The 27,550-nt window shown below is 41.3% G+C and overlaps 1 protein-coding gene across 1 annotated transcript in view; it reads right to left on the bottom strand.

Moving 5' to 3' along the window:
• Positions 1–27,550, bottom strand: part of BNIP1 (BCL2 interacting protein 1) — a 413,601-nt gene that overhangs the window by 232,797 nt on the left and 153,254 nt on the right. Inside the window, exons 3-4 of the mRNA XM_044069114.1 lie at positions 19,003–19,094; positions 6,347–6,448 (exon numbers count right to left, since the gene is read on the bottom strand). Of these exons, the coding sequence (XP_043925049.1) occupies positions 6,347–6,448; positions 19,003–19,094 (194 nt within the window). The remainder of the gene's footprint in view (positions 1–6,346; positions 6,449–19,002; positions 19,095–27,550) is intronic.

Genomic DNA, 27,550 nt, shown 5'->3' with positions numbered 1-27,550 from the left:
CACAACCAACAAGCTTCTCTTAAAATTATCAAATCAGAACAATCACTGGGAGGACATCTACATATACCCAAGAGCGTGGCTTGCATGATGAACAGCTAGTACATGAGCCTGGCATGAGGAGTTGCAAACCTTCTAACTAGCAATTTTTTAAAGAGGTAGGCCTCCAAGTCCTCATAGGAATTAAGGGGGTTTTAAAATAGAGGTAAGCTATCATCCGCATTCTTTCAGCGGCCGTAGCAATGGTCTGCAATAACTATAACCCATGACCATGGTTGAGCAGTTGTTTTGTTAGGGGAATTAAAATTCACAAAGAGCGACAGGAGGAATCATTTAGCTGAATGTGCAGATTCATCTGTCCACTTTCTCTACCAGTTCACAGAAACTACATGCAGACAACACTTATTCCACTTATATACAACTTGAACAAAGACTTAACAAAACCACCACGGCTTCCAGTGCAATAAAAATCCAATTTAACCCAATCCAAGGCTTCAAAAGTGGAAAACAATTACTCCTTTGGTCTCGCACAATAGAGCAACAGTAGTTTAAAATTGGCAAGAGTTCAGTCACTTCCCAAAAGTTTCATCTGACTACGTGACAAAGTTGAATTACAGATTCCAAATAAACAGTTTCATGCAATCCTCCTTTTCCAAACAGGAAGCTCTAAACAAAACAAAAGTTCTTGAGTTAAACCTCCAGTTAAGCAATATGTAGGTTTTCACCATACACAGTTTGAGTGAAAGATGGAACATGAATACAGTACAGTGAAATCAGTGAACGGTCTTCAGGCACAAATGCTTTTTTTTTTTTAAGTAATGAAACAGTCTCTTACCAGTGCTTCAGGCAAGCAATACAGAAACATAAGGGGAAAAATAAACAAAAATCTAATGCTGCCGACTCAAACTAGACAAAAAAAGCTTTTTTAATGAAACAGCTCCAGCACAGATCAACAGTCCTAGTTAGGATGCCTTGAGGCCAACAAATAATGCCAATGCATAGAAATTTCTTCTTTTTCTATACCATTCCTGCAGGACATGCAGTTTTCAGTCCTGTCCATCTCTCACAGACGTGTTTCAAAACAGCAGTTCACACTTTTTCTCCACAACATACTCAGTGACTCTCTGACCCTCTAACCTCTGACATTTGTCTCTGGCCACTGGTTATACAGATAGCTGCCTCTTTCTCTGCATTAAAAAAATAAATAAATAATATATATATTTATATATACATATATATACATGTATCTACACATACAGATAGCTGCCTCTTTCTCTGCATTAAAAATATATATATATATATATATGCACATACATATACAAGTATCTACATATACACACACACACACACACACACACACACACACACACACACACACACACACACACACACACAGTCTTGACCCCCAGCACCACCTAACTCATTTGTGCTAACTAAATTTAAACCTACCCCCACCTAATACATTAGGACACTAAATACCCTTTTCCTAACTATATCCTATCCCCTTTCCTAGCCCTTACTGTAACTCAAAAACATTCACTCTCTCTCAATGAAACACACACACACACACACACACACACACACACACACACACACACACACACACACAAACAAACACAAAACCCCACTGCTGAAACTTTTGTTACAAACTAAAGTTTCTGCATTACTAATCAATCCTACTTACCTTACACTTGATATTCAACACTTTAACAAACGTTGCCTTTGATCACTTAACCACTCAACCAACTGAGCATGCAAAAAATCAGTTGATGTAAGAAATATAACAAAATACAACAAGTGCTTACCCGTGTGTACAAGTAATATTGTGGGATTAACCAGACTAATTAAGGTACATAAATTAAAAAAAACTAAATGGCAAAATGAAAATATAAAAAGTAAACACTGGTAATCTATATGACATGAAAGGCAGGTGTGCAAATTTTCCACAGTGTTTGTACAAAATAATACAGCCCATCTTGCATTCTACAAACAATATGGTGACACCATGTATCTCCATAGTGTTTCCTTCCAGTTTTACATGCGTGTTTGTTTCAGATGATGAAGTGCTAAAAGGGTGGCCATTAGATACTGGTCACAGACAGCACAGAGTGCTGCACCCCTCAGTAAGATTACCCTTTTAACATAGCACAATATCCCTATCCCCCCAAGTTACTACTATTCCTGTAAATGTGTACAATATTATTTCTCCTTTGCAAATGACTACCATAAATGTATCCTCTCACATAGCAGAGCATTAACTCAAGTTATGATCTGTGTACTGTGACGTCATATGTAGTCTCTTAAGTCTCTTGATATATTTGGCAGTATGTTACATATGAATTATTGCATGCACTACAAGAGTATTTCACGTATGACATTTTACCTGCAACTACATTGTATGCAACAGTACTTAACTATGTCACTGATTCAAGTAACACTGAGGATCACTTAGTCACATTAGTTAACTTTCAGAGAGACCTTATGGATAACATCTATATGCACAATCATTGTGCTTTTAACAAAAGTTAAGATGTGCATGGCAACATTGCTGAGACCTGTATTACATGGACTAGAGTAGATAGCTGCATGTAGTTTCAACACATTTTCTGAAATGGTTATTTATTTGGAATACATAACATACTATATACCACCACTTCTTCATCAATTTTGCTTCCAAGCCTCCCACCCTCCCTTTTACTGCCCACTGGTTCTACATATCTCCAGCTCTTCACACTACATTCTATGTTATCCATGATTGAGAATTAGACATAAGGTAGCCAAAGCAGGCTTTTCAACAAGCATGGTCTTGCTTAAAAAATACATAAAACCTGACTAGGTACCAGCCTTTTATAGGTTCATGGCTGTATACTAGGCTAATGACCACTACAACCCTTATAAGCCTAGCCATACAACGCAAATGTGACCTACAAATCTGATTTATATACGGTGTGATTCACTCATCCATTAGTCCAAGTTGCACGTATATAGTGTTAGGGAGGAACTCTGTTTCACATGGATGGGGAACCTGTTTCAGAGAATGGAAAGTCTCTGAAAAGCATATCTGTCTCACCTGTATGTCCTACTTATGTTGCAAGCATAATTTAGGTCTTTTGATCTACTCGTTCTGATGTTGTTTGTTTTTCAAACGTGCAAAAGGTTCATCAAAATAGGGTCTAGGGAATGCATAGTACACCAAGCAAAGATCACTTCTCAGAAGTATGTATGATACTGAGTAAAGACCCAGGGGTTTGAGACAAACTGCTTAGGACCTTGTGTTTACTCCCTGTATTATTTTGGTAAGGAACCTCTGCGGATGTTCCAGTTGCCTTCATCTTTACGGAATCGGTGAGTACTGATCTTTCAGTTGAAAACCTGATTGAGTGGGTGGGCCCTGACCTTTGACAACAGAACATATCAGCAGGTGGGTGGGCTTTGACCTTTCACCCTTACCCATGTGATTAACTGGGTGGTGGGCTTGACAAGTCTCACCTTGTACTTTTGGTCTGTGATTAGGACAGCTTTGGATCCTGTGGTTATATATACAGTCCCATACGCATGCAAGGGATTCAGCAGTCAGGTGATAAATACAGTGAGCTCAGTAGCAGAGATATGACTGAATAATGGCAGACACGGTTCACCTACTGGTCTTCTAATGTTAGGAGTTCATGATGAATCCTGTTATGTTCCATTACATTTCTGAATTACACAAAACAGGATGTTAGAGAAAACAAATGAAATTAGATGTTGCTCAATACACAGGATCATGCCAATACGGGAACAGTTTACTAATATACTATATTTTTCTTCTGGGGTTTCTATAAAGTATTTTGTGTTTTGGCAAACAGGCCACAGTTGAGTGAAGTTTAATGACCAGTCTCTACCGTTTGCTAGAGGACAAAACATTTGTAGGAACCCTGCCATCAGAGTGCGAAGGAAGCATGAAATCAAGACATCTTTATTCTTTTATTGTACAATTTTGTGTGTGTCAATTACTGAACAGACACCAAAGTAAATTTGGCTCTCGGACAACAGAAAGATAAACTGTGTACGAAACAAAACAACCTTGTTTTAACTTTAAAATAAGGAAGTGGTGTGTGGTTACTTTGTTCATTCCCTGGGATTTACATCAGAACTGAGATAAACCGGATATAGCTGAAAGTCTGTTTGGATACTAAAATTGTTTTTTGCAGTTTACCATTTGTTTTTATAAAGGCAATATACTAATTATGTGTTCTAAAGAGAAATACTCTGGCAATCAGGATGCAGTTGTACATTACAATGATTAATAACCAAATGTGGAGACAAATATCCACATCACTACTTGACTCCTTGTCTAAGGCATCAATCGTGGTTAGGAAATGCACTTCTGAGTGTAAACCACATTGTGTAGCAATATAAGGTAAAAAAAAGTTCATCAAAAACAAAACGGTCTTACTGGCTATAGCACTGTATAATCTGGGTTAAGGCATTATAAAACAATATATCACTTACAGAAAAAAAGATGATTAACACTGAGTACAACATAGGCCACAGTGGTGCAGAAGCTAGCACTGTTGCCTCACAGCAAGAGGTTCTCCAGTTCGATTCTTGGCTGAAGAGTCTTCTGTGTGGAGTCTGCATGTCCTCCCTGCAGTCAAGTGAGTTTTAAAGACATGCAGGTAGGTTGGTGTGTGGGTGTGTGTGTGTGTGTGTGTGTGTGTGTGTGTGTGTGTGTGTGTGTGTGTGTGTGTGTGTGTGTGTGTGTGTGTGTGTGTGTGTGTGTGTGTGTGTGTGTGTGTGTGTGTGTGTGTGTGTGTGTCTTCTGTGAAGGTTGGGTGCTGGGCTGGCAACTCGACATCTTAAAAAACTTCACTGCCAATCAATCTGCGGACAGGTGATCCGCTGTGGCAACCCCTAACCAGGAAAAGTCAAAAGAGCACTATGTAGAACATCAAGGTAAGCTCACAACTACCGAACATTAGAGGACCAGTCCCAGATTATTGACTGTTATTGGTTGATCTTTCTTTCTTTATACCTCCAAATTGATTACACACGATGTTGAGATAACTACATATAAAACAGGCACAAACTATACTCCTTATTTCAAGGGCAAATAACAGTTGCATCTTATATTTTAATAAACAATCAAATATCAATGTCACTCAAATGCTTTGGCATATAAAATAATTTTAAAATATTACATATCAAGGCCACACCAACTCTACATTTTTGACAATACTTATACTTGTTACTCTGAAAAGAAAAAATGACAGTTACACATTTTATTAACTGAACGTTTTCCAAATACCGCAGTTTGTCAATTTCTGATAGCCATTCTAGTGTGAAATTGGCAATACTTACAAATAACACCACTTCAACATAATCCTATAAAACTATGAGGACTAGACTTCTTGATGGTCACCTCTGTACAGCATACTACAGAGTTAAGTGCATTTAGGGAATGCAGAAAGTGAAACCTCAAATATGTGTATGACAGTCTCCAGTAGTAAAATATGCATACTTTGCTGTAATATTTAAAATGTCACAAAATCAAATTTTAAAGATTTTTTTTCATTTTGATTTAATAAAAAAAATAATTACACAACTCAGATGTAAAAGACTGTTGATCTGAAAAGTATCAAATGCATACTTTTGCTTTGAACTGATCAGTAACAAAAAGCAAGATATAATACAAGACCATATTTCTAAAAATATTTGAAATTTTCTAGCAAAGTATACAATTTTATCTTAATGAAATGTGGGTCAATGCATGATTTTAAATTTGTGTGTGTTGGGGGTGGAATCAAAGCCAGTGACAGAAAACTGGATATTCTGGATAAGTGCTGCATTCTGCAAAACAGAAAGAGGTCCATACTCACCCCCTAAAGGAAATAAGGAAATTAAGTATAACGCAATCTATGCTCTGTGCCAACTATCTATAAATACCTGGATTTAGTACCTAGGAATAAAAAGTTATATGTCAGCCTCCTTTTGACAGCAGGCATTTCAATAGGGCATCCAAACAAATGGGAGTTTTCAATGTAGCTCACTGCTGAAGCTGACCTCATCACATCAGTCCTCCTCAATACACAATAGTTTTGATTCAGAAAAGTTTTTTTGTGCATGTATATTCATCTAGTAAAATGCGAGAAACAATAACCATGTATATACTTCATGAACAGTTTTGTATTCAATAACTACCATCATGTACTTGCATGTCCCTGTACATGTACTGTATGTTATTTATGTGGCAAGGGGAAAAAAGTAAATGTACATTTTTTTCTACACAGAAAAGATTAAGGATTCAACTTTATGAAACAAAATGAAAACCTGTCAGCTGCTCTGGAGTTAGTTAAATAAAAAAGCGTACCTCTGTCGTAAGGATTCAGCTCCTTGTAGCAATTCTTCTTTCTCAGAGTTATCAATAGTCAGCTTGCATGCCAGGTTTGCCTTTCGCCAAGCGGTTTGATTGCTTACAAAAGAAAAGGTAATGTCCCCATCATAATTAAAAAGTCAACATTTAAGAGATTTATTTAGTTTTAAATTGCACATGAAAAAGAATGTTCTTGTTACACTGCTTACTAGGTACAGCATCTTTCAATTTGAAGGACCTGATCATTCACTAAGGGGAGAAAACCTTAACAGGTAAAAAAATCTTTAAAGTAATATAAAATGTACTACAGATAAGGACATGTTATAAATTACCATGCTGTCACATTTCCAACGTCTCTTATCAAATGCAATAATTTTGCATCTCATTTAATAACGCCCAAATTCAAGTTTTTGCATCTACAATTTTTTTTCAATTAGTGTTTGTTTACTTTCTATAAAAGGATGAAAAACATGAAGCTATTTCAGTCCTTGAATTTAGAATAACACCATCGAATGGAAGTACTTTGGTTTGCAATGTCATAATCCTAATTGCAGCAAATTACAGTTAATGGTTTCCCCCAGTGGTTTCATCCAAGGCAGAAAAATAACTCTCCTTCATATTTTAAACTGGTCCAATATCTTATAATTAATTATCTGTAGCGCTGTACCTTTGGATGTCTTGGGTGATGTTTTTATGTCTGATCGAAGTTCTCATCACAAACTGAATCAACATTAAAACCTTGCAGCACTTGACATCACTGCTCACCAGATGGTGTGCAGACCCCTGCAGAACATCAATGTAGCAGGACTTACACTACAGTACAGTGAAGCCAGCAATTTATGACAGGCATTATTATTCATTAAAAGAAAATGCTATGCTGGTCCTCACACCCCCAAACAAATGGCAAGTTACTAATGCACAAGCCACAACAAAATGGCAATAAAGTTTATTATGGAAACTGAATTATTTCTGTTTCTACAATAACACTTATGGGGAGAAAGAACTGCTCTAAAATTAACAATGAAGTTAACTTAACAGTAACCAAATAATTGTAGCAAACTGGTGAAAATAAAAACTAAAAACCACAAATTCACCAGTAGGACTTAGTAGACACAAGTTTATTTTTCAGGTTAAGTGTGTTCGAGATATAGATGCCAAGAAATTCATCAACAACGAAGCTCTCAAGATAAATCTTTTCATCCATGTCCAGAACGCATAACAGAAGGTTAGGACTGAAGACCTGATCATACTTTGTAGTGCATGGAGCTTTATCTGCTCCACGTACTAGTAGTTACAGTAAAAAGGAAAAAAAAATGCTAAGTGTTTTTCCCAGCTTTCAAAGACATAAAGCACTTAGTAAGCACTGTCAAAAAGGAGGTGTAATTCAGTCCCCTACATCTACCCTCACCTTCCTTGCCTTTCAGACTTTCAATGACTATCCAAATTTTTGAATCATATGTTTGGTCTGTTCCTCATAAAGTTTGTTTTTTTTTCAGACAATTTATTGAGAACTGAACTTATAAAATAAAGACAGACATTTGAGTTTCAGACTTTGTATCCTTCAGAAAATGCAGGCAAAATTTCTAAGTTTTTATCAGGAAGACAGAGAAATGTTACTGATGGACAGCAGGTAGAAACAAATCTTTCATTCTGCCATTGTAGTTTGCTGGTCAGTACTGGCAGATTTTACTGCCTAGTCCAAGATTCAACCATAACAAGTTAAGTAGGGGGTACTTAACATTTGTTAAGGTCAGGTGTCATGCCACTCTACAGCTTAACTGATTTGTCTTTTTCCAAATATCGGAGTGTAATCACCACACTCATGCACTAGAAATTAAAAAAAATGTAATTCCCATTTTAAAGCAGGAATTAAAAAAATCAACAAATTCTCCTTTTTAATTTTTTCTGTACACAAATGCATCTATGAATAGGTAATTTTTTAATGTGGTTTCAGGATTTTTATTTTATAAATGTCGGTTTGATTTCCACGACCACTGTTTCCATGTGACCAAAGATACAGCTTCAAAAACTAAACCAAAATCTGGGGCCACCACTGAAACTGCCCTCAAATCTACTGTTTCTTAGCTGGTTAACAGCATAAATGAATGGCATTCACAAAGAATGTTAAGATGCAACCTTAATTTTATGTTCAAAGGTTCAAAGCTATTATTTAGGCTAACACCCACCAGGGTCTATATAAGCCTGACCATGCAATCCAACCAAATTGTGTCCCTGTGTATCATGGGCATTTATTTGGAGGGTATGTTACTTAGGAAGTTTCTAAAAGTTATGTGTGTGTGTGTGTGTGTGGGGGGGGGGGGGGGTATATTAGATAGAGTCAAAGAGTAATACCCAAACTATCAGAAACATGAGGGCCAGACTCGGGGTGAATTTCTGTTTTCCCATCAGCTGGTCAAGGTTACAAGTAAATAGGGTGTTAGGGATGGACTCTACTTCACATGCATTCAGAGTTTGTTCCAGAGTACGGGGATATTCTGAGGTGTATATCTGTCTCGTCAACATCTCTTATTTACGTCGCAAGTACAATTTAAATCCTTGGATCTAGAGGTTCCGAGGCTGTTCATTTTGCAGATGTGCAAAAGGGCCATCAGGGCTGAATCAGATGATGCCTTGTATAGACGTAGATTGCCTCTCCATAACCTGCAGGTGACAAGAGTATAGAGATAGGGGACTTTAAGGCAATCCATACAGGACAATGTGTTTATACCATGGATTCTCTTGGTAAGGAATCTTTGTGGGTATTCCAACTGTTACATACGTTTGGTCAGGTACATGCCAAAGGGGGCATTTCACTCAATGATGGGCCTGATAAAGGTCAAATAAAGTGGCACTATGACTTCCTTGCACCTGGATGCCATGTCCTTACTTTTAAGATGGGTGACATAGAATGTTTTTACTACCTTGGCCACATGTTGGTCAAAGTCCAGATTACGGTCTATATATGTTCCCAGATCCCTGACTACTGGGTCAACTCTTAGGGGTGTCTTAGCAATTGAGTAATTAGCCTGGGTGGCAGTTTTCCCAAAAAGCACTACAATAAATTTCTTGGCATTGAGTTTTAGTCAGTGTAATATGTCTGTGTCAGGTTTACTATCAAAATGTTGAAATTAACAAATTCTAATCATTTTGTCAAATATCCTTGCTAAATTTGGTAATGTCGTTTGAGGGAGGCGCAGTGGTGCAGCAATTAACATTGATGCCTTACAGCAAGAGATTCTCTGGTTCGATTCTCGGCTGGGGTGCCTTCAGTACAAAGTCTGCATGTCCTCCCTGCATTCGTGTGGGTTTCCTTCAGGTAATCCGGCTTCCTCCCATACTCCAAAGACATGCATCTGGAACATTTCTCCCCGGGCCTCCACTTTAAATAGGCTCAGTCCTAGTCAGACTTTCCCAGTTAAGAAATGTTAAAATAAAAATAAGATAAAAATAAACAATGTCAGCAATCATCAGCTTAACGTCCGCATTCAAAATTATTCTGTGGACCAGTGATCTGCTGTGGCAACCCCTAACAGGAGAAGCAGAAAGCATTGTTTTGCGTACGACCATTCACTAATGTGGATTCAAATATTTCCAGATCGGCTTTACAGAAACTGAGAAACATACAATAAACTGGGATGGTTGAATGCAAGTGCCATTCCACATTTTGATAGTAAACCTTTGTGTCATAGGGGGGTGTCTATGATAGCTCCAAATTTGCAGTCATCTGTGAACTTGGTCAGCCAAAGGCCCTTGATATTAGCCTTTACCTCCAAGACGTAGCTGCCAAATAGCAGCGGTCCCAGTACAGAGCCCTGAGGTACTTCGCTGGTGACCAGTCTCTTAATGGAGGTGGTATCACCAATCCTGACTTCCTGGGTCCTGTCTGTGAGTCAGCTGGCAATCCAGTGAGTTATGTAGGGGTTTACACCCAGTTCAGTGACTCTGTCAACTATACTTGAGTGAGGTACTGTATCGAATGACTTAGCCAGGTCCACATAGGCAGTATGCACTGCTTTCCCCTCATCCATTGCCTTGGTGACCTTCTCAAAGAAGTCCACCAGGTTTAGAGGTTTAGTAGCCATGATCTTCCATTAACAAAGCCAAACTGGGTTGGGTCCAGTGTGTGAAGGTTGCCTGTCGCTGATCATTTCCATGGTTTTGCATACTAGACTAGTTAGATTAATAGATCTGTAGTTTCTGGGGTCGGACAATGGTCCACCCTTGTGAAGTGGGATAACCACTGCAATTCTCCTTTCTCATGGTACAAAGCCTGTTTTGAGGCTATAGTTGAAAAGTACTCAAGTGGTCCTGATCGGTTATATTTTCAGCTATTTAGGAGGCATCTCGGGATACTGTCAGGGCCCAATGCGGTGGTGTTTTTGGCCTTAGCGAGTGCCACCAGGATCTGCTCCCTGTTAATAGTTGGGGGGATTATATTAGTAGCTATTTCATGCAGGGAAGCAGGGGGGTGAAATTTGAGCTGAATTTGTCAGTCAGCAAATTTGCAATGTTGCTCGGCTCAGTGACGTTGGTACCACTGACCTCCAAAATTCAGCACACTAATGTGTGCTGCCTTTGAGGTTTCAGACACATCTGTAGAAGACCTAGTGATTTTCTTTAGCCTTTGAGGCTATCTTGACCTCGTAATTGGCCTTGTTGGATTTAATTAGTCATCTTAGTTTTCTGTTTAGTTTAATTAATTAGAGAGTTCCTATTATTATGGGAGTTGGTCTTCCTGATGTTAGCCATGACTTTTTCCTTACATCTAATATATCTAAACAAAAGTGGCAGTTTCTGAGTACAAGTGAGTGAAGTCTACCATGTTCAATATATAGCCTTAAGTGATGTACTTACTGTCTGAGCTTCACTAAAACAAAATTAGCTTTACTGTGTTGGACCTCAGGGAGCAAGCAAAGATACCTTCAAATAAAGCTACATAACTAAATGACAGAAAAATGCTAGGAAGTTAAACCATGTTTTTATTTTAAAATGCACAAAAATCATTAAAATGATCTTTTAGTTCATCCATAATGTATTTCTGTTTTATTTTATTTTTTTTTCAAACATTCTGTGAAAATAGCCAGGAGATCTAATCAAATAAGTTCTGTTGTATAAACAAAATCTGTGTGTTGCTGCATACAGCTAACATTACCAAAAGCTGATAACACACTTTACAAATCACATAAGTATTACTGCATGTGTATCTAGAACATTTAGGTACAGTGCTCACACTTTAACCTTTATGATTCCTGAATCTGGAAAAAGACACTTTTTATCTAACTCGGAACTCCAACTTGGAGAGCTGAAAGAATAGGGTTATTGAATAACATTTGAAAAATGAAAGGCTGTAAGATAACCGTGGTGTCAATCTTAACAAAAAACTTTCTAAAGAAAAGAAAAAAACTGAGGCAAAATCAAATGGGTCCTGGGATGAGTAAAGTGAAAGCAGCTGATACAGAACATCAAAGAAGACCGTGAAAATGGTATAACAGAAGATAAGGAAAAAAAGATGGCCTATACAATCAACGGTCTGCGAACAACTCAGTGAAGTGCCAATTAAAAAAGAAAGAATCCATGTAATGACAGAAATTCTTAAGTTCTATGACAGGCTCCATTCTGCTTTGGCTCCATCTGTCACTACATTCAGTTATTTCTCTGTGACTACCAGCTGGGTTCTAATAGACATATCTGGCTCAGTCTCTCTGAAGTATTATAAAGAATGAGAATAAGAAGTTATGTACCTACCATAACGTTCCATGTTAGTTGTCTTCTTCTCACCTTCTTTCTTGCTGGATGGGTTCGGAGCCGATCCTCGGCTCCGACTCGGCCAAAACTAAAGCTCGAGAGCTAATTCCACCGGCTCGAGGCTCCCCTATATCCAACAATGCTAGGCGGTAACTACTCAGATCTCGTTTGATAGCTATACCAAGCAATCCTAGTCTCCATAGAATGGAGTAGGGAAACCCACCTCAAAAAAATTTGCATAAAAAGTATCGCAGATCGCAGTAAGGATAAAAGAGGTGGAAGAACGTGTGGGAATGACAACTTCCAGAGGAAGAACACAAACTGAATTCCTGTCGGTCTGTCCAGGCTTGGGGGAAGGAGGGTGGGACGCAAGAAAGAAGGCGAGAAGAAGACAACTAACATGGAACGTTATGGTAGGTACATAACTTCTTAATGTTAAGTTGTCAATCTCGCCTTCATTCTTGCTGGATGGGACCGCGTCCCTAGCACCTTATCCCGGGTGGCCTATCGGAACAGACTCTTGAGAACAGTGGAACCAAAATTGGCACGGCTTCTGGAAACCATGTCCAATTTGTAATGTGAAATGAATGTATGAGGAGAAGCCCAGGTGGCTGCTGCACAAATGGAATCTATTGGCAGCCTATCCTGAAAAGCTACGGATGTAGCTAATGCCCTAGTTGAATGAGCTCTAGGTCTTGAGGGTAGTTTTTGGTGTCTGATCTCATAGATGAAGGTAATTGTAGAGGTGAGCCATCTAGAGAGGGATACTTTAGTAACTGGAAGGCCCAATTTCCCTTCCGCATATGACAGAAACAATTGATTAGATTTCCTGAATTGTTTAGTCCTGTCTAAGTAATATCTAAGTTGGGGATGAACATCCAAAAAATGTAGCTTTTGTTCTGACCTGTTCGAATAGTTAGGGAAAAAAACGGGGAGATCAATAATTTGGTTTAGGTTTATATGAGAGGAAACTTTAGGCAAAAAGGATGGATTAGTACGGAGGGATACCCTGTCTTTGTGAAACACTAAGTAAGGAGGACGACTGCACAGAGCATGGAGTTCAGATACCCTTCTCACTGAAGTTATAGCTACCAGAAAAAGTGTCTTCCAAGAAAGCAACTTCAGAGAACATGAAGCCGGTTCAAAGGGGGGGGAAGAATTAAAGATGCCAGAACCAAGTTCAAATCCCATTGAGGCGGGGGATCTTTGATTGGAGGTTTGAGAAGAAATACGCCCCTTAAAAAGGCTTTACAGAGTTTGTGAGCCATGATGCTAGACTCTGAAACACCAACATGAAAATTTGATATGGCAGCCAATTGAACTCTAATGGTAAATGCAGAAGATCCTAAATGAAAGAGTTCTGCTAGAAAGTCTAGGATAGTCTGGATAGGTGCAGTAAAGGGATCTATGTTTCTTGATGTTGCCCAAAAAGAGAAGCGTTTCCATTTGCTACTATAAATCTTCCGGGTAGAGGATTTATGAGAGGCTATCAAGATATCTCGGACCGAGCGAGATATTGAGGGAAGCCTGGCTAAGGTTGGAATCGAAGAAACCACGCTGTGAGGTTTAGAGAAGGCAGAGATTGGTGCAGCTGACCCGATTGGTGGGTTATCAGATCTGATACTGGGTCCAGATGCCAAGGCTGCTCCAAAAGGTAATGATGAAGAAAGGGAAACCATATCTGTCGAGGCCAGTAAGGGGCAATGGGGATCATTGTCACTCTCAAGGCGTTGGCTTTCTGAATTAGTTGAGATATCAGTGGAAAGGGGGGAAAGGTATATAGAAGTCCCCGGGGCCAATCGTGGACTAGAGCATCTCTGGTGGGATGGCCTGGTAACGGGAAGAGAGTGAAGAAGTCGTGACACTTGCTGTTTTGGGGAGTAGCAAAAAGATCGCAGCAAGGCTGGCCCCATCTTAGGAATACTTCTTCTAGAACTGATTTCTTTAGAGACCACTCGTGGGGCATGAGAATTGCTCTGCTCAATTTGTCTGCAATAACGTTGGATTTCCCGGGAATGTGCGTTGCTATCAGAAAACGCTGAGAAGAGATCGCCCATTGCCAAAGTCTGAGTGCCTCTCGACATAAAGGGTATGATCTGGTTCCGCCTTGTTTGTTGATGTACCACACTACGGACATGTTGTCCGTTTGAATTGCAATAGTCCCAGTGGGAAGAGAGTCGTGAAGGGCTTGCAACGCTAAAAGCACTACTCTCATCTCTAAGACGTTTATGTGCAAGTGGCACTCGAAAGGTTGCCACATGCCGTGGACTGTCCTGCCCTGATAATGCCCCCCCCACCCGATCAGGGAGGCGTCTGTTGTCAACGTGGTGACTGGGGGGGGGGGGGAGAGTGAAGGGTCTTCCTCGGAGGAGTTGAGGTGATGTGATCCACCAAGACAGTTGATTCTTGCATGATTGAGGTATCAATATGGTATGGGACATCGGGAGCTGTTGAAAGGACCATTGAGTAAACAGCATCCATTGGAGGATCCTCATGTGAAAGCGAGCTAAGGGGAGAAGGGGAATAGCTGCTGCCATGAGTCCTAACACCTTCAAAACTAGTCTGGCTTTGACTTTGTTGCATTGTAAGAGAAGGGAAACTTGGTTCCGAATGTCTGACACTCTCTGCTCTGTGAGTCTGGCTGAAAGATTGAGTGTGTCTAAGATGGCGCCTATAAAGGTAATAGATTGACAAGGCAACAAGGCAGATTTTTCGAAATTTATCGAAATGCCTAGAGCTTGGCAATACTGTATGGTGAAGTCCCTGGATAGAAGAAGCTGATGTCTGGTGGTGGCGGTAAGGAGCCAGTCGTCTAAATATGGAAACACCTGGAATCCTTGACGTCTCAAGTGAGCCGCGACCACTGCCATGCATTTGGTAAACATGCAGGGGGCTGTAGTGAGACCAAAGAGCAGGGCCCTGAACTGGTAGTGACTGGCTCCCAGCCTGAAGCGGAGATATCTCCTGGGGCGTCTGTTCATCTTGATGTGGTAGTACGCGTCCTGAAGATCTATCGAGCACATCCAATTGTCCTGACCCAAGAAGGGTAAAATGGACTGTAGCGTGACCATCCGGAATTTTGTTTTCCTGACATACTTGTTTAAGTAGCTGAGATCCAGTATGGGTCTCCAGTCCCCTGTTTTTGGTACCAAAAAGAATTTGGAGTAGATTCGGATCCTTGCTGGTCTGCTGGGACTGATTGGATAGCTCTTTTTGATAGCAGCTTTGAAATTTCTAATGCTGCTTGTTCCCTTAGACCGGGTGGAACGTCTGGAAGGGATCTTTTGGGTTGGGATGGGATGTGAACAAAGGGAATTTTGTAACCCTCGGATATTATCGACTGTACCCATTTGTCTTGAGTAAGGGAAAGCCAGGCTTTTGGGTACAGGGATAATCTTCCCCCGACTGCCTCCGAAGGTGGACAGCCGGGCAGCCCCTCAGGGATGCTGAAAGGGTTTGTCAGAGAACATTTCTCTGCTACCCTGGTTTTGCGGACCTCCTCTGCCTCTAGGGCAGCGTCTATTATTATTATTCCCCCTCTGCCTCTAGAGGGGAATCGGCCTTGTGCGTCAGATGAGACTCCCTGGGATTGTTTGCGGAACCACATCTTTCCTCCCCTCTGACCTTTGGGATAGGGTCTAGAAGGGTAGAAAAACGGACTCCTACGGCAGAGAGAGTCTTACCTTCTACCTCGCACCTGGTCAATGTATCCTTCACCTGTGGACCAAACAAGGATGATCCATCAAAGGGAGAATTGGTGAAGGACGCCTTGAAAGGGTCCGCAAAGTTACATAGCCGCATCCAGGCGTGATGTCGTAAGGCAACACCTGTGCCTGCGGCTCTACTCGCCCCATCTGCAGCATATGATACCAGCCGCATGGAGGAGTTAACGATGGAATTCAGGGTTGCCAACTGGGAGCTCATAGTGTCTTTGAACCCCTCAGCTGTAAGATCCTTTATCAGTTCACCCATATCCTTGAGTAAATCTCTCTGGAGACGAGTGAAGTGGCATAAGTAATTCAGCGAACGCATCGAAAAGGTCGCCGATGAGAACATCCGCTTGCCGTACCTGTCCATGGTCCTAGATTCCTTATTAGAAGGATGGACAGGAACCGAAGGATCAGCTAACTCCTTCTTAGTGGCCGCAGCCACCACCATGGCATCAACAGGGACACCTTTGGATAAAAAATCTTTATCTCTAGGGGCAGTAATAAATTTAAATGGTCTCCTCGGGGTGGGTTCCACTGAATCAGGAGCCGTCCAAGCCTTCCTTGCCACCACTTCCATAAGGGGGTCAAAGGGAGGGGACACCCAGGAGGTAGAAGGGCGAGAGCCAAACGCCTCAAGATACACTGACTCATCCTCCGAAGGGTTAAGGGCTGGCCAGTTCCCCCTCTGTTTCAGGATCTCAAGGATGTCAGCAAAGGAGACATCCTCAGAGGGGATCGAGGGAACCTTCGATTCCTCTAAGTCAGTGTCAGAGATGATAGACTCAGGAGTCAATGTGCTTCCTCTTGCACTGCCTCTTCCTTGGGGGATCTCCTGCCGGGTCAGGAGAGGCCTCGGAAGAGGAGGAAATTCCCAATGGGGAAACTTGAGGACAAGGGGGTGAGTAGAAATCACCGCAAGCACTGTAGATGGGGGGGGGGGGCTGAAGGAGCCGACTGTGGGGCAGAACCTGGTTCTAGCACGCTCCGCATGACCTCGAAGGCACCCCTGTCAGGCAAGGCCAAGGGCCCCCGCTCCGAAGAGACAAGGACCTCCCCCGGCACCGACAGGGACGCTCCGAAGCCGATGTCGGAGCCGAACTCACCAACGCCGAAGCCCCGAGAGGGAGAGCGGGGCCGGACAAGGGTCCGATGCCACTCGCCCCCTCAGAGCCGACGAGGGAAGCTCGGCGCCGAGATCCCTCCAAGGAGGAGATCGGAGCAGACGACGGAGCCGAAAGGGAAGTTATCGGATCCGACGCACCAACAGCCATGGCTCCGACAAGCCCTGGCTCCGAACTCAAAGGAGTCGGAGGAGGAATGTACTGGGGAACGGAAATAGCCACTGACTGGTGAGTCGAGCTATGCAGCATTTGGGCCAGTGCCTCGGACTTGAGAAGTCTACTCACTACCCTTTGCAAATCATGGTCAGATAACCTGGAAGACCGTGAGGAATGAGTTTTATGGCTGCGTTCAGAAAGGAGAGTGGATCCTGGCGCCGAAAGCACGGAGCCGATAGAGGGAGATCTGGACTTCTTCCTAGACTGTGGCACCGATAAAAGTATCGGAGCCGACAGAGTTTTATCAGCCTCGGCTCCAGCCGGAGCCGAGGTAACAGTGTGAGGCTTGGAAACATCGGCTCCAGCCGGAGCCGATGTCGAAGCCGACTTAGTCTTTCCAGCAGTCGACTCTGGAACCGGAGCCAACTGTTTGGAAGTTTTGGAAGGCTTCCCCGACACAGACTGAGTCGGGGGGCCTTCAGGCTTTAATAAGCCCCGCAAGATTAGCTTGTTCTTGCGTTCCTGCAGGACTCTCGGGCTAAAACCATGACAAAAAGCACAAGAGTCCTGCAGGTGCACAGGTCCCAGGCAATACACACAAGAAGTGTGACCGTCTGTTAGAGACATTTTCTGACAGCACGAGTCACACTTCTTGAAGCCTGAGACCTTGTCTTTTGACATTGTAAAAAGGAGTGCCTGACACCACACAAACACACTACAGACACACCCTTTACAGAAAAAAATATTAAATTAAATTATTAAAGGCTAAAACAAGCCACAAACACACACACACAAGCCCTTAACAGAAAAAAAAGGACAACTGATTTAGTCACTAATGGACTGGGAGAAGGGTAGGGGCCGAAGGCCTACAAGATAAGGGAAGATAAGGGAAGAAAGGGAAAAAGACTCGACAAACAGGGGTCGATTGATCTAAATACTTAAATTAAACTAAAAGGTTATGTATGACAACAAAAAAGGGGGTTTTAGAAGTACCTAATAAGGTAAAAGTCTAATTCACCTGCCTGAGCCGGTAGAAAAGCACCTTGTCAGCTATAGTGGCAAACGAGATCTGGGTAGTTACCGCCTAGCATTGTGGGATATAGGGGAGCCTCGAGCCGGTGGAATTAGCTCTCGAGCTTTAGTTTTGGCTGAGTCAGAGCCGAGGATCGACTCCGAACCCATCCAGCAAGAATGAAGGCGAGATTGACAACTTAACATTTGTTATATTACAACTATTAAAATTAATAGTAATAATGCTCACTTTTAGCACCACAACAAAGAGCCTTCAATACTGAAAGCTGTTTGCCAAGGCACTACAAGTAAGAGTTAATAAATTTTAATTTTTACTGCTACATTTGTAAGTATGTACATTCAAATAATGTCTCCCATTTTGCTCTAAGTTCAGAAACCTACGTACAGTGCAAAATGGTATAGTTATCACAGTGAAAGCCAAAATACAACATAGCACAATATATTTATTATAGCAAATCTAAACATTCCCAATCTTGTTAATTTATACAAATGATGTGACAAACCAAACAAGGTAGTGTTAACACTGTATAATTACAAAGGTGAATGCGCACATTTTGTGTCCTTGAAACCTAGTCACCTTTTCTATATATTAACACAGTGGTGTACATTTAACTCACTTCTTATGTCACTTTTAGTTGGCTGAAAACATTATGTCCTGAATTGACTTTGGGACGTCAAACAACCAAGGTAAATGCACAACGTCATCCACTACTGCCTACCAATCTTGCTGCGTCTCCTCTAATGCTTTGGAACCAAATCTACTGCATGGGGGCTTAAAATGCCTCAAACTCGAATTATCAGCTAGCCCTTTCAAAAATCCAGCATTTTTTTTATACAACCCACTCTTCAAAATAATGCTCCCCTTGTATTAGAATACTTCAGAGTTTACCTCAGCATCTGTTTTCTGTGATTCTCCACTTCTTTAAGAAGAGATGATTTATCCGATTCTTTGTCTTGTTCTTTAGCCATCTGATCCAAGTCCTTAAAACATTGCAAAATAAATATAAAAAAATGAGAAACACATAGAAATGTCAGTAGTCAGTTTTAAAATATAATTTCAAGTTCTGGTATAATTACTGGCATCTTTCAAAGCTGTCACTGCTTACAAATAAAGATGTTATCAATAAGATCACCTGTGTCTAAAGCTGTTTACTTTGAAGATCATCTGTGTCCAAACCTGTTTACTTTGTTGAAAAATAGTTTACTTAAGTAGGACTACATAGCAATGGTGCTGCATATTGCAGTAGCGTGCTGATATTTCATGCATCCCCATACACAAAAAAGAAAGGCAAAAAGTGAACTTGAATACATTAAATAACAAAGTCTGTTAACCTGGTCGTGATTTGCATTTAATTTAATAATACTACAATTGTGCTTAGTGGACTAATTGTTGCTTCTGTCCAAATGTCAAAAATCAAATGGTGAGTCTAATGAAACAACAAATTTTGAAATGTAATATAATATTATTAAAGCATTTTTGCACGGGGAGAATTTATCCCTTGCACTCCCTTTCTGAGGGGTGTAATGCTCCTTACAACTTTATTTGCATATACTAACTCAGAAAGGCATATACACTAAAGTGCTTCCCCCATCAATGATCGAAAAATGATCATTCAAACAAACATTATTTGATCACAAATGACCAACACATCTGTTACACACTTCTGCAAAAGAAAGGTTACCCCTGTGACACCAAACATATACATCTGCTGCTGCTTCTTTCAGCTGCTCCCGTTAGGGGTCGCCACAGCAGATCATCTGTTTCCATTTCTTCCTGTCCTCTGCATCTTGCTCTGTCACACCAATCACATGCATGTCCTCTCTCACCACATCCATAAACCTTATCTTAGGCCTTCCTCTTTTACTTTTACCTGTCAGCTCTATCCTTAGTATCTGTCTCCCAATATACCCAGAATTACTCCTCAGCACATGTCCAAACCAATGCCATCTCATCTCTCTGTCTCCAAACTGTCCAACCTCAGCTGACCCTTTAACATACTCATTCCTAATCCATACTCGTCACACCCAATGCAAATCTTAACATCTTTAACTCTGCCACCTCCAGCTCTGACTCCTGTCTTCTTTTTCAGTGCCACCGTCTCCAACTCATGTAAAATAGCTGGTCTCATTACCATCTTGCAGACCTTCCCTTTCACTCTTACTGATATACTAACTTAATATACTCAAACAGTAGTGGGAAAAGATAAAGCTCATGATTAAAATCACACTGTGGACTTTCATAAGCAACAATTCTGCTGAACCCACACTTAAAAACTATAAGAAAACTATCAGTTGTGTTCAGTCAGTCAAAACTCAATCGAGTGATCCTTGTTCACCAGTTGGGAAAGCCTCTGAGGCTTTGGACTTTGTATACATTCTTCCACATCTGCAAATGCAGTACCTTGTATTGTCAAGCACTGGCTTCTACAGCAGCCAATCCATGCCCCCTCCCCTTTGAGTAAAGAGAAGAAAAACATTTTTTAAAATCCCGAACACTACACTAAACATACACCACACACACATACACACCATCGCCCAAAACACAAACACACAAACCTACACTACATACAAGCAGGGGGGCAAGAACCCCCTACTTAAATATTCTAACTCCAAGGTCGCACTACACAGACAAACACACAGAAACACCACCATACACCTACATTCCCCTCGCACACACACACATCACAGTCACAACACACAGTTACACAAACACTGAAGCCCCTAACCAACACACTTAAACATAGATACTTACCTGACCTTCCACCTATCCATTCACATACCGCAACACCAGAAGCACTATTTCAACATCTCCGAACTTCGGGATTTTGAAATTTGCGCTTCTGGTCTTTCTGTATTTAGGAGTTTCAGCTATATGGTCTCGAGATTTTGAAATTCCATACTTCAAAAATTAGGGATTATGTAGTGAACCCATATATATACATATATATATATATATATATATATATATATATATATATATATATATATATATATACATATTTATTTATTTACTTATTTATTACATTTGTTAATCGGGTTACGTCCGACTGGGCCAGAAGCCCGTTTTCAGCAGAGGCCCGGGGAGAAACTCCACAAGCATTAACACAGCTTACATTAATTATAATTAATAAATACAGAAGACAGTATAGAATACAAACAATAGTACACACGTATACAGAGCCTGTAAACGTAAACAGAAATATTAATTACAAAGATTATTGCTAGGTTAGAAATACTAAATTACAAGTGTGCACAAAATAAAAATAAAATAAAATAAAATCAGAAACAGTATATAAACAGTGATGAAAAGCATGGAGTTATTTAGCTATACACCGAATGTCTGAATTAAAAATAAAATATAAATATTAAATGTTAATTTAATTAAAAATTATATATAATATATATATATATATATATATATATATATATATATATCTATATATATAAAAATTATTAAATACTTTTAATGACTACACCATTTTCAGTCAACAGGTGTCTCTACTATCTAACAAATCTGACTTTTTTCAGGTCCAACCTTTCCTTTATTAACACCAGATTTAAAGCAAAAAAGATTAAATTAATATGGATATAACAAAATTAACATTTAAAATATGCTTACTTTACACTATATATTATTCTCTTATACAACACTGAAAATTCAAGTAACTAATGTTCCAACAGAAAGTACAAATCACTGAAGCAGAACAATCCCGCTGCATCAAGCTGCATTGGTTTATATTACTCAGAAATGAAAAAAGTATTATAATTGTAATTAACTTACGGCTTACATTTTGCTGCAAGTAATAAACTAGGTTTATTCTGTTTATTGAATGTTTTAATATCTAACACAGAGGGGAAAAACAATAATTATTTATGGTTCTAAGCCAAACATGAATTAAAATAATTACATGAAAATAGATGTAGACACTAAAATCTGCTCTATTAATGATAGAGAAAACAGGAAAGTTTATTTACTTATGAGAATCAAAGTTGATGATTTTTTTCTTTTTATCTCCAGTAGGTAACAGTCTGAAGTAAATGAGTCCTTGTTAAAACTGAACATATTGTAACAGCTGCAGACAGTGAATAACAATCTATGTTAACTGTGAAAACTAGGATGTCAGTTGTTCATCTGGAGCTCTTTACTCAGGAATGAGTAAAACAGCAATCGTGCTGAACCAAGGTGTAGAAAGTACAGTTTTGTACCTACCATAAATGTAGATGTTCATGTGTATACCCTTGCTGCAGTCATCACACTTGGGTTATCCTGACGTCAGGCGGTCCCGCAGTCGGCCCGAATTCCAAAGTCTTGGTCCGGCGTCAGTTGCTGTCGCTTCTTCCCTGATGTCAATGCGCCAGGGGTATATAAGAGGCATCAGACGCCATTTTCTTCAGTTTTTCTTGCCCCAGATGTCAGGTGCACCCCCAAAAGGTGATTAGTAGATAGTACCAAAACTAAAAGAGTAGCACAAGCAAAACATCCCTCCAGCTATAAGCAAATACACCACAAAGGTTGAATCAGATTTTGAGGCATTGAAAGGTTTTAGTTAGGTCAGAGGGGATGGAGGGAGGGTAACCTGGACTGCAGCAGGGTATACACTCGAACATCTACATTTATGGTAGGTACAAAACTGTACTATGTTCATTGTGTTACCCTGCTGCAGTCATCACACTTGGGTAGAATCCCAAAGCTAAGGATGGGAGGTGGAGTCAAACAGGGTTAGAGGAGGCTAGAAGGCCCTGCAAAACTGCAGTGGCGAAGCCAGCTCTAGTCTTAGAGTAAAGTAGTAAGTGATAGTGTTTGGTGAAGGTGTGTATTGAACTCCAAGTTGCAGCTTCCAGAATATCCTTGGTAGGCAGCCCCCTGAGGAAGGCTATAGATGTAGCTGCTGCCCTGGTGGAGTGGGGCCTAATGCTAGCAGGAACTGGTTGTCCATGGTGGGTGTAGCAAAAACGTATGCAATGTCCTATCCATTTGAAATGGTCTGTTTTGAGATAGCCTTTCCTTGTGATGCTGTAGCATAGGATACAAAAAGCTGGTCAGATTTTCTGAAAACCTTAGTTTTATCCAAGTAGTAACATAGCTGCCTGTGAATGTCCAAGGAATGCAGGAGTCTTTCTCCTTTGTTCTGCGGATTTGGAAAGAAGGTGGGTAAATGGATGGTTTGATTTAGAGCCACACTGGATACCACCTTAGGCATAAAGGAGGGGTTAGTTCATAGAGAAACTCTGTCTTGATGAAAAATGAGGAAAGGCTCTACCGCCATTAGAGCCTGAAGCTCTGAGACTCTTCTGGCTGAAGTAATTGCTAGCAGCAGGGCAGTCTTCCATGATACAAACTTTAAGTCAGCTGAGAAAGTTGGCTCAAAAGGAGGTAGCGTAAGTTTTTCTAGAACAAAATTGAGGTCCCAAGTTGATGTTGGTGCTCTCCTGGGAGGCCTAATGTTCTTGGCCCCTCTGAGAAACTGTCTTAGAAGTGGATGTGAAAATAAGGGAGGATCTGTGTTGTAGTGAGCTGAAATAGCTGAGGTGTGGAATTTAATAGATGAAAAAGAAAGTCCTTTGTGTAACATCTCAGTTAAATATTGTAGAATCTGAGGTATGTCCGGCAGAAGGGTATTTTTGCCTTTAGCTTGGTTCCAGGTGCAAAACCTTTTCCATTTGTCTGAGTAGGCTTTCCTGGTGCTGGGCCTCCTGGCCTCCAGAATAACATCCATAACAGCTTGTGAAACAGGAGCTGGCTGGTTGCTTAGGTGATTTGCCATGCAGCCAAATTTAAGGTTTTGAGCTGGATGTGTAGAATCTGACTGCCTTGCTGTGTGAGCAGATGAAGAATTTGTGGTAAAATCCATAGTGGGCCCTGGGCCATAGTGGGTACCAGTGCTGGCGTGGCCAGTCTGGGGCAATGAGTATCATTCGGGGTCTCTCCATCCTGACTTTCAGCAGCACCTTTGTGAGAAAGGGCAATGGAGGGAAAGCATATACTGTCAGCATTTTCCAACTGAATGAGAGTGCGTCCACTTTCCAAGCTTGATGGTGAAATGTCCTTGTGCAAAATTTTGTTAGATGATAGTTTTGGGGGCTGGCAAATAGGTCTATGTCTGGGTGCCCCCATTTTTGAGTTATCATTGCAAATACTTGTGGATCCAGTTTCCACTCATGGGGATCCATGATGTTTCTGCTTAGGTCGTCTGCCAATGTGTTCTTTTTTCCTGGCAGGAACGGAGCTTGTAATTGAACTTGGTAAGCCAGTGTTGTGTTCCACAAGGTCATTGTTTGCCTGCATAGAGGGTAGGAGTGTGTACCCCCTTGTTTGTTTATGTACCACATTACTGTGGTGTTGTCTGTCCTTATTATAAGCTGTCCTGGATGTAAGAGGTCCTTGAAGGTTGTCAGGGCATTCTGTACAGCTAGCATTTCTTTTTGATTAATGTGCAGATTTCTTTGATCTATAGTCCATATGCCTTGAACGCACCGTCCTGCCATGTGTGCATAGTCCGATGCATCTGTTGTCATAGTTTGCCTGGCTGGGGGTAAGGTGAAAGGCTGACCCTTGTTGAGGTGACATGTCTGTGACCACCATAGAAACTCCTGTTGAAGGCAGGGAATGAGAGGTATCATTGTTTCCAAGCTGTGGCTGTGTTGAGTCCATACGCTTTTTAGGTACCATTGTAATTTCCTCATATGCAGTTTTGCAAATGGTATTAGTAGTATGCAAGATGCCATGAAGCCCAAGGCCTGCAGAATTTTTCTTGCAGGGAGTTGGGTCTTGTTGCCATTGTTTTGAAGTATTGAGTTAGTTGTAGTTGTTTGTCTGGTGTCAGGTAAGCCATCTGGGCCATTGTATTCAAGCTGGCACCCAGGAATGTCATATTTTGTGAGGGCACTAGTTTTGATTTCTTTTCATTTACTGTGTACCCTAGGCAACTTAGAAGGTGTTTTACAAAAGCCAGATGATGTAAGAGAGTGTCCTTGCTTTCTGCTTGGATGAGGCAGCCGTCCAGGTATGGGTATATTTGAATTCCTCTTTGTCTGCAGTATGCAATTACTGGTGCCAGGCATTTTGTGAAGACCCTGGGCACAGTAGATAAGCCAAAGGGCAGTGCAGAGAATTGGTAATGGGTTGAACCTGCAATGAAGCGGAGGTATCTTCTGCAATTTTGTCTGATAGGGACATGCAGGTATGCTTTCTTGAGGTCCAACGTTACTAGCCATGCTTTCTTGCCCAACATGGGAAGAAGCTGCTGTAGTGTTAGCATCTTGAATTTGGGTACTTGCAAGAAGGTGTTTAGAATAGAAAGGTCCAGAATGGGTCTCCAAGCATTGTTCTTTCTGGGGACTAGAAAGAGCCTTGAGTAAAATCCTTGGCCTTGCTCCTGTGTAGGTACCAGTTGAATGGCTCTCATGTCCATGAGAGCTGTTATTTGTTTTTGTGCCTCTGCCCATTGATTTTGTGGCAGGTTTGGCATGCCTTTTATCCTTGGCAAGGTGTGGAAATGGAATCTGTGAGATAATGTCTAGGACCCATTTGTCCTTTGTGACGATGCGCCAGTTGTCTGCAAAAAGTGCTAATTTTCGTCCCAAGGGAGCTGCCAAGAGAGTTTTGCTTGGCAGTTTGAGGTTTAAGTCATTGTGTTTGCCTTCTAGTAGTTTGGGATCTGTCTTCTCCTCCCTTCTGTGTTGCAGTGCCCCATTGGCGAGGTTTGTAAGGGATTTGTGCTTGTCCTCTGCCCCTTGGGCGCCTGTATTTACCCCTCTGTGGTCTGTCAGAAGCTGGAAAGGACCAGTTTTTTGTTGGCCAATTTCTGCTGAAGCGTGGGGGTTGTACCTGTAAGAAATCTTTGACCGTCTGCATAGATTTTGCCTTAGCCTCCATTTTTTTTAAAAACCTCTTCTGCTTTAACCCCAAATAAGACATCCTGCTGTAAGGGTGCATCTAGTAACTTTGCTTTAACATGATCAGGCAGAGTTTGTTCCTTTACCCAAGCATGCCTACATATAATAGACCCAGTAACAGCTGCTCTACAGGAAGCTTCCAAGGAATCAAATCCACATTGTAAAGTATGTTTGCCCACCTGTTCAGCTGCATGCAACAGATCCTGCATTTCCTTGAATTCAGACTGTTGAGGGTGCGTGCTCATCTTTTGTTTTATTTGAGACATTAGGAATTGCTGGTATTTAAGCATGTGAAATTGACAATTTAGTGCTCTCATAGCCAGAGTAGCCGAGGTGTAAACCTTCTTCCCCCACCTATCTAGTACTCTGGAGTCCCTTTCAGAGGGTACAGGATTTTTGGCCATAGAAGCCTTAGCCCCTTTGGGACCCTGGGAGATTGTCTCTGGATCAGCAACAGGGCTTTTGTAAAGGAATTTGTGTGAGTCAGGCACTCTATAGTATCTATCTGGTTTGGCTGGAGCAGGAGGCAGAGAATCTGGATTTAGACTAGATTCTAAATAAACATCATCCACAATGTCTAAAACTGGGGGGGGTAGCAAGTGGTCTGTGCTGGGGGAGTAAATGAAACTCTCTGAGCTTATTCTTTGAGTCGGAGTAGGCCTGGCCTTCCCAGTGGAAATGTTCCCTCATGGTATGTAAGTTTTCCCCAAAGGAATAGTCTTCAGGAGGAGAAGCTGAGGGAATGGAATCTACAACATCAGAATCTTCATAAGGGGGAAAGGAGTAATCCTGTTCCTCAGAGGAGCCTGAGGAAACAGACACGTGATCAGAGGAGGCATAATCCTCCTCTTGTCTAGGCCTTTTGTCGGGGGGGGGGGGTTGGGAACCCCTGATTAAAGAAATCAAATCTTCAGCCATTTTAAGCATCTGTTTCTTAGGCATGGGGCCTTGAACTGGAGACTGAAGTGCAGTCTTTTTTCGTTTTAAGCTTAGCATAAGATTTTATGGTGAGAGTAGTCGGTCTGAAGACACCTTCTGAAACCAAAGGTGTTTCTACAGCACCGGCTTCTCCTTCTGCAATGTCGTCGGTAGGGCATAAAGAAAATGGCTACGTCGGCCTAGAACTCTCTGCTAGAGAATCCGAAGCGGTCTGGGGTTCCGATTCTGCGGTAGCCAGGGGCTGCGTAGGCGCCTCACTGAAAACCGGAGGACCGGCGACCGGCACAGCTGAGGCCTTGGAGTCTGGCTTGGATCTAGGCTGCCTGTCTTTATCTTTGCGTTTTTTATGCACGCCGGTAGTCGGTTGCTCCGACGGCATAGTGTAATTAAATTTCCTACCGAAGTAGTGTCGTGCGAAATCAAAGCGTCGCTTTATAGTTCACTTATTGAACCTAGCACAAAACCGACAACCAGTGATGTCGTGGTCTGGGCCTAGGCAAGGTATACAATAAGAATGAAAGTCCTTATGAGGTATTTGCTTCCCACAAGAAATGCAACTGTTAACTTTTTCTGACATCGGACTGAGGCAAGAAAAGGTTCCC

The sequence above is a fragment of the Protopterus annectens genome, chromosome 4.part0, assembly GCF_019279795.1.
Source record: "Protopterus annectens isolate FY-2018-M chromosome 4.part0, PAN1.0, whole genome shotgun sequence".
NCBI lineage: Eukaryota > Metazoa > Chordata > Ceratodontiformes > Protopteridae > Protopterus > Protopterus annectens.
Note: the sequence above shows the minus strand (reverse complement) of the source record. Positions and strands in the feature narration are given on the sequence as shown.